Source organism: Salvelinus namaycush, chromosome 7 (assembly GCF_016432855.1).
Source record: "Salvelinus namaycush isolate Seneca chromosome 7, SaNama_1.0, whole genome shotgun sequence".
NCBI lineage: Eukaryota > Metazoa > Chordata > Actinopteri > Salmoniformes > Salmonidae > Salvelinus > Salvelinus namaycush.
Window position 1 is genome coordinate 51007511 of NC_052313.1, and position 13653 is coordinate 51021163.

At 45.4% G+C, this 13653-nt stretch overlaps 1 protein-coding gene across 1 annotated transcript in view; it reads right to left on the bottom strand.

Annotated features, from left to right (window-relative positions):
• Positions 1-659: 659 nt before the first annotated feature.
• LOC120050816 (melanophilin-like) overlaps positions 660-13653 on the bottom strand; it is a 16813-nt gene continuing 3819 nt past the window's right edge. The window contains exons 3-14 of the mRNA XM_038997347.1: positions 10661-10773; positions 8547-8595; positions 8284-8338; positions 8075-8185; positions 7853-7973; positions 7469-7665; positions 5790-5876; positions 3380-3598; positions 1254-1415; positions 949-1002; positions 793-841; positions 660-706 (exon numbers count right to left, since the gene is read on the bottom strand). Coding sequence (XP_038853275.1) covers positions 660-706; positions 793-841; positions 949-1002; positions 1254-1415; positions 3380-3598; positions 5790-5876; positions 7469-7665; positions 7853-7973; positions 8075-8185; positions 8284-8338; positions 8547-8595; positions 10661-10773 — 1264 coding nt within the window. The remainder of the gene's footprint in view (positions 707-792; positions 842-948; positions 1003-1253; positions 1416-3379; positions 3599-5789; positions 5877-7468; positions 7666-7852; positions 7974-8074; positions 8186-8283; positions 8339-8546; positions 8596-10660; positions 10774-13653) is intronic.

Here is a 13653-nt window from a genome sequence, read left to right on the forward strand (position 1 = left end):
TCAAGGCATCATTTCACTGTTCTTTTTCAGAAAGATATTTACTAAGATATTATGTAACAGACACTCTGTTATTTAAATTTAACACAGTTGGTGATGTAAGATAGTAAGTTGTGGTGCTTGTTTCTCAGAATCCCATGGAACCCAAAAGGTCATTATTAGACGAGGTCATGATAGTGTACAGTAACTAACACTTTACTAGTGTTCACTAATCAAACTCCATTCTAACACAGAAAGTCACTTTTGGCCTATATGGCACAGATTCATTTTTTAAATCAGGAAACTTAGACTGTTTTGCAGCAGGAAGCCCAATTCTGATATTTTTTCCCACAAATTGCCCTTTTAACCAATCACATCGGATCCTCTCATGAGTTTAGACATCAGATACATTGAGACTGAGAGGATCCTTCAGAATGCGTCTGATTCTCAGGCAGTAAACCAGGGTTGTTCTTGCATTGAACATAGCTATGGTATAGCCTGCTTTTACAGCACATAACTGCTGTGCATTGTGGGTGTGGATATACCATTAACATACTGTAACAATGTGGATATGAGAGTGACCTCAGATACACAGTGGATCAGTGACAGATACGGTTTAAGGTATATTTCAGTAACTAAGATAATACATACAGTATCATCGGGCTTATTCGTCATACAGTCCTTTACATGTGATTGTATTTCCTTTGGGATCCTGAGCCGTTGCTGGGTTCTGATGGTGGAAACAAGAGGAGAAGGTCATGAGAACAGTTGGTTAGGACTGAAAGACGACATATTAGGGGCATCACAGGGCCTTACTTGTGGGGAAGTCTTGGTTAAACCTTTTCCTGTTCTGCGAACCTGATATCTGTCAGATAGAAGAGTTGTTTTAGACAACAGCATGCGACAACAATAAGCATCGAAGCAAGCCCAAGAGGGTCTGAAGAGAATTAGTGAAGTGCACAACATAATCACCTTTTTCTTCCCTGAGGCACTTAGAGCAGCAAGCTTGTTCTCCAAATCAGACACCTAAGAGAGAAGGAATGAAAAGACACAGTACAAATTATACCCCCTCTGAAGAAAACCAAGTTATCTGTAAATAATAGATATGTCAACTAAATGAGCGCCAGTGTTTTATTGTTCTTTCTTCATGCATCCCTGTAGGCTACAATGTTTCTTGGAAAGCTACAGTTGGCGGTGTGCTTTTCAGTCCGTACAGCACATCCCTGTTGAGTAGAAAGCCTGCTCAGTAGAACCCGCAGTAGAGCCTCGTCACCTACCTCACTTTCAGTGCTCTGGACCCGATGTGCAGTCAGGGCCACCACGTCCTCCAGGTCAGAGAGCTCCGAGTCTGTGGCCCCTCCGAAGCGGTTCTTGGCACTCTGCTCCAGATGCCTCAGCTTCTTCTCCAGGTCAAAAGACTTCCCTGAGGTCATGTACACCTGGAACAGAGCACAGGACAACCACCACAAATGCACCCTTACAGATGAGCTGCTAACCAAACACCATTAGCAAGCTAACAGTTTCCAGACTAGACTGCTTGGAATACAAAGCGAATCTCTGCTTTAAGACAACACAAGACGTCTCTCCGCATGCTTTAAACAAAAGGCAGGCTTAGCTCCAGACCTACACTTCACACAGCTATTTTGATTGGATTATGATTGCTTGGGAGGAAAAGAGGAGTGTGATTTTTAAGCTTACATTTTCCTCAAGTTCTCTGTAAGACTCAGCTGCTTTCCTTACGTCAGCCACGTCAATTATCATGGGGCTGTCATTAGACGTTATTGAGGGGAAGTACTCGTTCATTGCGCTTTCAGCGGCATTAATGGTTCTTAGAAACTCTTTGGTGATGTCACAGAGGGCCGCCGCGGTGGATCTCTGAAAGCCATGTAAGGGAACAGAAATTAGCCGGTGGATCTCTGAAAGCCATGTAAGGGAACAGAAATTAGCCGGTGGATCTCTGAAAGCCATGTAAGGGAACAGAAATTAGCCGGTGGATCTCTGAAAGCCATGTAAGGGAACAGAAATTAGCCGGTGGGAAATGACCTACGTCTCCTACATGTAGAGAAGGTGATTTGGAATCCCACCTTCGCGATCAGGTAGCCCTGCCTGAGACTTGCTAGCCCAAATGTCACCCTGAGACCACAAGGATTTTGTCTTGGTCTAATGGTGAAGACATTTACATTGACATTGCGGTCATTTAGCAGAGACTCTTATCCAGAGGGACTGACAGTTGGTGCAACCACAAATCACAGTCATAGTAAGTCCAACTTTTCCTCAGTAAAGCAGCTATCAGCAAAGTGCGAGTGAGAAAAGACAAGTGTGAGTGTTAGTGCTAGAAAGAGTGTTAAGGATTGTTTTAAGATGTTAACTCTGCGTGCGAGAGGTCCCTGGTTGGATCCAATGATGTAAACCTTAGATGACTGATAGGGGGTGTTGTTTTGAAGCCACCGTACAGCCATTTTGGTACTCCCCCTGCGCTTATTAATGTCTACATTGGCTTTTGACAAGTATATTCTATTACAGACACTTTCATGCATACGTTTAAATGACATCATGTGGGGCCTCCCGAGTGGCGCAGCTGTCTAAGGAACTGCATCACAATGCTGGAGGCGTCACTACAGAACCGGGATCAATCCCAGGCTGTGTCGCAGCCGGCCGTGACCGGGAGACCCATGATTGGCTCAGCGTCGTCCGGGATAGGGGAGGGTTTGGCCGACCGGGATGTCATTGTCCCATTGCATTCTAGTGACTCCTTGTGGCGGGCCGGGCGCATGCATGCTGACTCGTGTTGCCAGGTGTACGGTGTGTCCTCTGACACATTGGTGCGGCTGGCTTCCGGGTTAAGCGAGCAGTGTGTCAAGAAGCAGTGCAGCTTGGCAGGGTCGTGTTTCGGAGGACGCATGGCTCTCGACCTTCACCTCTCCCGAGTCCGTAGGGGAGTTGCAACAATGGGACCAGACTAACTACCAATTAGACACGTAGGGGAGTTGCAATGATGGGACAAGACTAACCACCAATTGGGAAGAAACACACATATATATTATGTGAACTGAACATAAAAATACAAAATATATTCCTTAAAATATTTGTTGTTGTTGTTGTACTAATGATACTGTCCCCACTACAACAAAGAAATACATAAATACATGTTCTTTTGTCCTTGAAACATTTTATTGAAATACTGTAGAATGCCGTTAATTCCTATGGAAGAGTTCTCCTATGTAGTTCTCCTATGGAAGAGTACCAATATGGCGGCAGGTGGCTTCAAAGCCTCTCATTGGCCATTACATAGCATCCGCAATCCAGGGTTTATACACATCATTGGTTGGATCCTATCACCTCCGCTACAGCTTTTTGGTGAGTGTCTGAGATGTAACAGGGTAACAGGACCGCCAAAACTCACCTGCTGAGCCTCAGTGGGCCCCTCATCGCTGGAGGAGCTGAGGGGCTCCAGGGGGAGGACTGGGAGGTTACTCTTCACAGCGGCCCTCTTTAATAAAGGGGTCTTCTTCCCCCCTCCTGCTTCCTCGTCGGAGGAGGGAACACTGATGTTCCCCGCCAGCTCGCTGAGCTTCCTCCTCAGCTTCTCCTCCTCTATCTGTGCAGCGGTCGGGGACGTCGCCTGTGGATAGAAACAGGATTGACTTAATAGTGGAACCTGGAGCCTCAACAGTGCATCTCCAGTGAACTCTGTTCTGGGCCGTTTCCAGACTTTATTCCAGGTGGACAGAAACAGGGTTGGGGTCAGTTCCATCTAGATTCCCGTCAGTTTAAGACTTGAATGTTTAGGAGTTGAATGGCTTATGTCTTATGGAGAAATTCAACAAGGAGGAGTTGTAATGAAAATGAGCCCAACTCGAGGTGGGCAACAACAGGTTAAGGCCAGAGTTAGCTAACAAGTTACCCTTTGATGAACCCCTGTGACTCTCTCTAATATGATTATTCCAAGAAAGATAAAGCTCTGTTAGGAGAGCTGTAGGAAGCTCTGTTAGGAGAGCTGTAGGAAGCTCTGTTAGGAGATCAGTATGAAGCTCTGTTAGGAGAACAGTAGGAAGCTCTGTTAGGAGAGCTGTAGGAAGCTCTGTTAGAAGATCAGTAGGAAGCTCTGTTAGGAGAGCTGTAGGAAGCTCTGTTAGGAGATCAGTAGGAAGCTCTGTTAGGAGATCAGTAGGAAGCTCTGTTAGGAGAACAGTAGGAAGCTCTGTTAGGAGAGCAGTAGGAAGCTCTGTTAGGAGAGCTGTAGGAAGCTCTGTTAGAAGATCAGTAGGAAGCTCTGTTAGGAGAACAGTATGAAGCTCTGTTAGGAGAACAGTATGAAGCTCTGTTAGAAGATCAGTAGGAAGCTCTGTTAGGAGAGCTGTAGGAAGCTCTGTTAGGAGAGCTGTAGGAAGCTCTGTTAGAAGATCAGTAGGAAGCTCTGTTAGGAGAGCTGTAGGAAGCTCTGTTAGGAGAACAGTAGGAAGCTCTGTTAGAAGATCAGTAGGAAGCTCTGTTAGGAGAGCAGTAGGAAGCTCTGTTAGGAGAGCAGTAGGAAGCTCTGTTAGGAGATCAGTAGGAAGCTCTGTTAGGAGAGCAGTAGGAAGCTCTGTTAGGAGATCAGTAGGAAGCTCTGTTAGGAGAGCTGTAGGAAGCTCTGTTAGGAGAGCAGTAGGAAGCTCTGTTAGGAGCTCTGTTAGGAGAGCAGTAGGAAGCTCTGTTAGGAGAGCAGTAGGAAGCTCTGTTAGGAGATCAGTAGGAAGCTCTGTTAGGAGAGCAGTAGGAAGCTATGTTAGGAGATCAGTAGGAAGCTCTGTTAGGAGCTCTGTTAGGAGAGCAGTATGAAGCTCTGTTAGGACATCTGTAGGAAGTTATGTTAGGAGATCAGTAGGAAGCTCTGTTAGGAGAGCAGTAGGAAGCTCTGTTAGGAGAGCAGTAGGAAGCTCTGTTAGGAGAGCAGTATGAAGCTCTGTTAGGACATCTGTAGGAAGCTATGTTAGGAGATCAGTAGGAAGGTCTGTTAGGAGAGCAGTAGGAAGCTCTGTTAGGAGAGCAGTAGGAAGCTCTGTTAGGAGAGCAGTAGGAAGCTCTGTTAGGAGATCAGTAGGAAGCTCTGTTAGGAGAGCAGTAGGAAGCTCTGTTAGGAGAGCAGTAGGAAGCTCTGTTAGGAGAGCAGTAGGAAGCTCTGTTAGGAGAGCAGTAGGAAGCTCTGTTAGGAGATCAGTAGGAAGCTCTGTTAGGAGCTCTGTTAGGAGAGCTGTAGGAAGCTCTGTTAGGAGAGCAGTAGGAAGCTCTGTTAGGAGCTCTGTTAGGAGAGCAGTAGGAGCTCTGTTAGGAGCTCTGTTAGGAGAACAGTAGGAAGCTCTGTTAGGAGAGCAGTAGGAAGCTCTGTTAGGAGAGCAGTAGGAAGCTCTGTTAGGAGAGCAGTAGGAAGCTCTGTTAGGAGAGCAGTAGGAAACTCTGTTAGGAGAGCAGTAGGAAGGTCTGTTAGGAGAGCAGTAGGACGCTCTGTTAGGAGAGCAGTAGGACGCTCTGTTAGGAGAGCAGTAGGAAGCTCTGTTAGGAGAGCAGTAGGACGCTTTGCTAGGAGCTCTGTTAGGAGAGCAGTAGGAAGCTATGTTAGGAGAGCAGTAGGAAGGTCTGTTAGGAGCTCTGTTAGGAGAGCGGTAAGAATCTCTGTTAGGAGCTATGTTAGGAGAGCGGTAGGAAGGTCTTTTAGGAGCTCTGTTAGGAGAGCGGTAAGAATCTCTGTTAGGAGCTATGTTAGGAGAGCAATACAAAGCTCTTTTAGGAGCTCTGTTAGGAAAGCAGTAGTAAGGTTTTTAACCCTTTCTTACCTCATCGTCGGGGGGTAGAGTCATCTTGGACTCCAGCCGGTTCAGGAGACTCTCTATGGCTGACATGCGCTTGTTTAGCGCATTGACCTGTATCACAATGACAGGAGAGGAGTGAGGTGAGACCAAGTGAGGTGAGACCAATACAAAATGACAGGAGAGGAGTGAGGTGAGACCAAGTGAGGTGAGACCAATAGAAAATGACAGGAGAGGAGTGAGGTGAGACCAAGTGAGGTGAGACCAAGTGAGGTGAGACCAATACAAAACGACAGGAGAGGAGTGAGGTGAGACCAAGTGAGGTGAGACCAATTCAAAATGACAGGAGAGGAGTGAGGTGAGACCAATACAAAATGACAGGAGAGGAGTGAGGTGAGACCAATACAAAATGACAGGAGAGGAGTGAGGTGAGGTGAGACCAAGTGAGGTGAGACCAATACAAAATGACAGGAGAGGAGTGAGGTGAGACCAAGTGAGGTGAGTCCAAGTGAGGTGAGACCAATACAAAATGACAGGAGAGGAATGAGGTGAGACCAAGTGAGGTGAGACCAATACATAATGACAGGAGAGGAGTGAGGTGAGACCAAGTGAGGTGAGACCAATACAAAATGACAGGAGTGGAGTGAGGTGAGACCAATTCAAAATGACAGGAGTGGAGTGAGGTGAGACCAATTCAAAATGACAGGAGAGGAGTAAGGTGAGACCAAGTGAGGTGAGACCAATACAAAATGACAGGAGAGGAGTGAGGTGAGACCAAGTGAGGTGAGACCAATACAAAATGACAGGAGTGGAGTGAGGTGAGACCAATTCAAAATGACAGGAGAGGAGTAAGGTGAGACCAAGTGAGGTGAGACCAATACAAAATGACAGGAGAGGAGTGAGGTGAGACCAAGTGAGGTGACACCAATACAAAATGACAGGAAAGGAGGGAGGTGAGACCAAGTGAGGTGAGACCAATACAAAATGACAGGAAAGGAGTAAGATGAGACCAGGGGAGGTGAGACCAATACAAAATGACAGGAGAGGAGTGAGGTGAGACCAAGTGAGGTGAGACCAATACAAAATGACAGGAAAGGAGGGAGATGAGACCAAGTGAGGTGAGACCAATACAAAATGACAGGAGAGGAGTGAGGTGAGACCAAGTGAGGTGAGACCAATACAAAATGACAGGAGAGGAGTGAGATGAGACCAAGTGAGGTGAGACCAATACAAAATGACAGGAGCGGTGTGAGGTGAGACCAATTCAAAATGACAGGAGAGGAGTGAGGTGAGACCAATTCAAAATGACAGGAGAGGAGTGAGGTGAGACCAAGTGAGGTGAGACCAATACAAAATGACAGGAGAGGAGTGAGATGAGACCAAGTGAGGTGAGACCAATACAAAATGACAGGAGAGGAGTGAGATGAGACCAAGTGAGGTGAGACCAATACAAAATGACAGGAGAGGAGTGAGATGAGACCAAGTGAGGTGAGACCAATACAAAATGACAGGAGAGGAGTGAGGTGAGACCAAGTGAGGTGAGACCAATACAAAATGACAGGAAAGGAGGGAGGTGAGACCAATACAATACATCTGTCTCATGTCAGGGTAGTTTAATAGTGTAGAGAGACGTCATCTGTCTCATCTCTGTTTCAGCTCTATTTCACTCTCTCTTTCTTACAAACACACAGAAACACACACCCTACCGGTGGCTGTGTTGGGACCTGCAGGTTCTCGTGAGAGCCAACTCGGCTGTAGGAAGGGCGTCGGCGATAGGGGGTCTGGTACATGGTGTTGCGCCCTCCCTCCTCCTCTTCTGACGTGTCCACATAGTGCTGGCGGTTCATAGAGGAGCTGATCTTGGACAGGGAGCGGGCACGCACCATCCCATACTGCCCATCATCTGAGGACCATCGCTTTAGCTCAGGTTATATTAGAAAATGTCAGTTTGGCGTGAGATTACTGTTGTTGTAGTATTGTAATGCCATTACATTGCAAACTAACCAGCTCTGATTGAATGTCTGTGTGTGGGAGTGTGTGTGGGAGTGTGTGAGGGAGTGTGTGTGGGAGTGTGTGTGCTTGTTGCTTACCAGGGCGCATGTTGTACCTATCCAGGCTCTTCCTACGGTTCATGCGGTGTTGTTGTTGCTGCATGGAGTCCATGTACTCCGTGTCACCCCGGTGACCACCGCTTCGCTCCTCCTGGATCTGCTGTACAGAGGTGACATAACCGTCACAATCTCAAATAACCCCCTATTCCCACAATGCACTACTTTTGGCTAGTAGAAACCAGGAGAGTTTTGTCCGTCTACCTGGTAGGATTGTCGACGAGAGTGAGTGCGAGAGTGGGGTGGAAAATACTCTTCTATATCCACATCCAAGTCCATGGGATGAACAGAGAGCAGGCGCTTGTTCTTTCGCATCTGACAAAACAACAGGATGGAGACATAAAGAGAAGTAGTGAGTCTGGGATATGATATCCAGGTTCTCGAGAACGACATTGAGAGGAGAAACTGTTTACCATTTTGTATCGCTGAGCTTCTGCTTCTGCATAGTCCTCATCATGACCATTGTACCTATCATCTACAGAGGGAGAGAGGGAGAAGAAGGGGTGACTTTTTTTTCTTCTCAAATTGTGTAACCCCGTGTTACGTTTGCATATCATAGTGCTTATGCTGGTGTTGTCAACTCCGCTATGATATGCAAAAGTACCACGGGGTTAAGCAGTTTTCAGGTATGTTGAGATATTTATATATTTTTCCCCATTGCCTTCATCTATTCTACTTACTGCGGATATCGGGCATGCTTTGTGTGTCACTGTCACGACGGGCGCCTGTGAAGACAGAGAGAAGTGATATTCTGTTACTAATAATTATATAGACAGTACCAGTCACCTACTCATTCAAAGATTTTTCTTTATTTTACTATTTTCTACATTGTAGAATAATAGTGAAGACATCAAAACTATTAAATAACACATATGGAATCATGTAGTAACCACAAATCAAAATATATAATATTTTTTGAGATTCTTCAAAGTAGCCACCCTTTGCCTTGATGACAGCTTTGCACATGCTTGGCATTCTTTCAACCAGCTTCATTCATGAGGTAGTCACCTGGAATGCATTTCAATTAACAGATGTTCCTTGTTAAAAGTTAATTTGTGGAATTCCTTTCCTTCCTAATGCGTTTCAGCCAATCAGTTGTGTTGTGACAAGGTAGGGGTGGTATACAGAAGATAGCCCTATTTGGTAAAAGACCAAGTCCATATTATGGCAAGAACAGCTCAAATAAGCAAAGAGAAATGACAGGACATCATTACTTTAGGACATGAAGGTCAGTCAATCCGGAAAATTTCAAGAACTTTGAAAGTTTCTTCAAGTGCAGTCGCAAAAACCATTAAGCACTATGATGAAACTGGCTCTCATGAGGACCGCCACAGGAAAGGAAGACCCAGAGTTACCTTTGCTGCAGAGTTCATAAGAGTTGCAAAGTTCATAAGAGTTACCAGCCTCAGAAATTTCAACCCAAATAAATGCTTCACAGATTTCAAGTAACAGACACATCTCAACATCCACTGTACAGAGGAGACTGTGTGAATCAGGCCATCATGGTCGAATTGCTGCAAAGAAACCACTACTAAACGATAAGAAGAAGAGACTTGCTTGGGCCAAGAAACACGAGCAATGAACATTAGACCGGTGGAATTCTGTCCTTTGGTCTGATGAGTCCAAATTCGAGATTTTTGGTTCCAATCCTAGTGTCTTTGTGAGACGCAGAGTAGGTGTATGGATGATCTCCGCATGTGTAGTTTCCACCGTGAAGAATGGAGGAGGTGTGATGGCGTGGGGGTGCTTTGCTGATGACACTGTCAGGGATTTATTTAGAATTCAAGGCACACTTAACCAGCATGGCTACCACAGGATTCTGCAGCAATACGCCATCCCATCTGGTTTGCCCTTAGTGGGACTATTATTTGTTTTTAAACAGGACAATGACCCAACACACCTCCAGGCTGTCTAAGGGCTATTTGACCAAGAAAGAGAGTGATGGAGTGCTGCATGAGATGACCTGGTCTCCACAATCACCTGACCTCAACCAAATTTAAATGGTTTGGGATGAGTTGGACCTCAGAGTGAAGGAAAAGCAGCCAACAAGTGCTCAGCATATGTGAGAACTCCTTCAAGACTGTTGGAAAAGCATTCCAGGTGAAGCTGGTTGAGAGAATGCCAAGAGTGTGCAAAGCTGTCATCAAGGCAAGAATCTAAAATATATTTTGATTTGTTTAACACTTTTTTGGTTACTACATGATTCCAGATTATTTCAAAGTTTTGATGTCTTCACTATTCTACAATGTAGAAAATAGTAAAAAATAAAGAAAAACCCTCGAATGAGTAGGTGTGTCCAAACTTTTGAGGTCTGGGTCAAGAGGACTGTTAGAATACAGAACAGACAACAGCCACTCAGTTCTAGAACACTGTTCCCAGTTCTAGAACGCTACATGTGAGCATTAGTGGAGGCTGGTGGCAGGAGCTATAGGAGGACAGGCTCATTGTAATGGCTGGAATGGAATCAATGGAACGGAGTCAAACAGGTGGTTTCCATATGTTTGATGTGTTTGATACCATTCCGTTTACAATGAGCCCGTCCTCCTATAGCTCCTCCCACCAGCTGCCAGTGGTGACCATTTGTCATCATAGCATGGGCATGTCACCCCGATGTCAAGTACAGGCCCTACCATGTGACTCTTCATTACAGCCAGCCATGTGTCACACTACTGATCATTTGGTGACCAAAATGTGACACTTGGACACGTCTCAACAACAACCACAACTGTAACATGTGCTTACATTTAGAAGTATGCACAATGAATCAATAATCAAACAAAAAGAACCCACCCTCTCCGTTGAGTCGCTTGTAAAGAGACTTCATCACCTTGGCACTGCCGAAGCGCTTGAAACGGGTGCGCACGTTGTCATGGTACCATCCCACCGTTCCGATTTTCAGGACCCTGCAAGGTAAACACAAGTCACTTCAGTCTCAATATGAACCCCATAGAGCTAGGAGAGTCACTTCAGTCTCAATATGAACCCCATAGAGCTAGGAGAGTCACTCCAGTCTCAATATGAACCCCATAGAGCTAGGAGAGTCACTCCAGTCTCAATATGAACCCCACAGAGCTAGGAGAGTCACTCTAGTCTCAATATGAACCCCATAGAGCTAGGAGAGTCACTCCAGTCTCAATATGAACCCCATAGATCTAGGAGAGTCACTCCAGTCTCAATATGAACCCCACAGAGCTAGGAGAGTCACTCCAGTCTCAATATGAACCCCATAGAGCTAGGAGAGTCACTCCAGTCTCAATATGAACCCCATAGAGCTAGGAGAGTCACTCCAGTCTCAATATGAACCCCATAGAGCTAGAATAGTTTCCTGACCATGTCACCTGAACAGGACTCTTGACCCTCTTCTCTAATTATATATTATTACTAGCCTTCTAAGAGTTGGCCCTCTTATCTAACTATATATTATTACCATCCTTCTAAGAGTTGGCCCTCTTCTCTAACTATATATTATTACCATCCTTCTAAGAGTTGGCCCTCTTCTCTTACTATATATTATTACTATCCTTCTAAGAGTTGGCCCTCTTCTCTAACTATATATTATTACCATCCTTCTAAGAGTTGGCCCTCTTCTCTAATTATATATTATTACTAGCCTTCTAAGAGTTGGCCCTCTTCTCTAACTATATATTATTACCATCCTTCTAAGAGTTGGCCCTCTTCTCTTACTATATATTATTACTATCCTTCTAAGAGTTGGCCCTCTTCTCTAACTATATATTATTGCTATCCTTCTAAGAGTTGGCCCTCTTCTCTTACTATATATTGTTACTATCCTTCTAAGAGTTGGCCCTCTTCTCTAACTATATATTATTACTATCCTTCTAAGAGTTGGCCCTCTTCTCTAACTATATATTATTACCATCCTTCTAAGAGTTGGCCCTACTATAACTATATATTATTACTATCCTTCTAAGAGTTGGCCCTACTATAACTATATATTATTACTATCCTTCTAAGAGTTGGCCCTCTTCTCTAACTATATATTATTACTATCCTTCTAAGAGTTGGCCCTCTTCTCTAACTATATATTATTACTGTCCTTCTAAGAGTTGGCCCTCTTCTCTAACTATATATTATGTGGAAGGACCACCAGAGGGCAGGCTGGGCTGACGGATAGTAGCCCAACAAGGCATGGGAGACAAGGTAACCAGAGGCAATTAAGCACAGCTGACGGTACTAATGAGATATTCTCCTTCCCCTATAAGAGAGAGTATGGAACCAGCAGGCAGTGGAAAAATACTATCTCTTATCTTTACAACCGTTCTCACCTCCTGCGATTACGGGCGGTGCTCATGAGTTTGGAAGTCACAGGGTTGACCTAATCCAAATAAATGCTGCCTGGGCCTGTCCGAAGCGGAATACCTGGGGTACACCGTGGGGAATGGGAAAATACGCCCACAGGCAGAGAAGACCAGGGCAATTCGGGACTGGCCTCGACCCCGGACCAAGCGGGACGTTCGGGCCTTCTTAAGGATAACGGGATATTATCGCCGTTTTATCCCGGGATATGCAACCATTGCCAACCCCCTCACAAACCTCATCAATAAAAACTTGCCAAACCAGGTAGAGTGGAAAGACGAGACGGAAGAGGCCTTTCAATTGCTAAAAGATGGCCTGTGTTCTGATCCCGTCCTACAGGCTCCGGACTTCTCACAAGAGTTCATTGTGCAGGTCGACGCCTCGGATACGGGGCTCGGGGCCGTACTAGCTCAGGGTAAAGGCGAAGCAGAGAAGCCGATTCTCTTCATAAGTAGGAAGCTCAGCGATCGGGAACAGAGATATGCTACCATAGAGAAAGAAGCCTTAGCCATTAAGTGGGTCCTCGATTTTCTCCGGTACTACCTACTGGGTCGGAGGTTTGCATTAGTTACGGACCATGCGCCCCTCACGTGGATGGCTGGTAAGAGAAACAATAACAACAGAATAGCCAGATGGTTTCTGGCTTTACAACCGTTCTCTTTCCATGTCATCCACGCGGCAGGATCGAGGAACGGGAATGCAGACGCGCTGTCCCGACGAGACCAAGACGGTGCGTCTGGCGCCCGACCCTCCGGTTCGGTCCTGAGGGGGAAGGTATGTGGAAGGACCACCAGAGGGCAGGCTGGGCTGACGGATAGTAGCCCAACAAGGCATGGGAGACAAGGTAACCAGAGGCAATCAAGCACAGCTGACGGTACTAATGAGATATTCTCCTTCCCCAATAAGAGATAGTGTGGAACCAGCAGGGAGTGGAAAATACTATCTCTGGAAGATGGCCACCGAGACAGAGGAGCTATCCATGAAGAACCACTAAGACGGTGACAAGCCCGTGACTTTTGTTGTAGTTTAAAGATAATCGTATTGTGTTCCTGTTTGATCTGGAGAAGAAGATGTATGTTTTTTTCCTTGGGAGATTTTTATTGATCATGTTGGGGTGTTTGTGTTAACCGAATGCCCTCAATAGAGAACTGTGTTCAAACAAGAAAACCTACTCCTGACTCGTTTGTTCCACCTTCCCGCTTTAGAGTGACGCCCAATTACTTGGTCCTCTCACAATTATTACTAGCCTTCTAAGAGTTGGCCCTCTTCTCTAACTTTATATTATTACTATCCTTCTAAGAGTTGGCCCTCTTCTCTAACTATATATTATTACTAGCCTTCTAAGAGTTGGCCCTACTATAACTATATATTATTACTATCCTTCTAAGAGTTGGCCCTCTTCTCTAACTATATATTATTACTAGCCTTCTAAGAGTTGGCCCTCTTCTCTAACTATATATTATTAC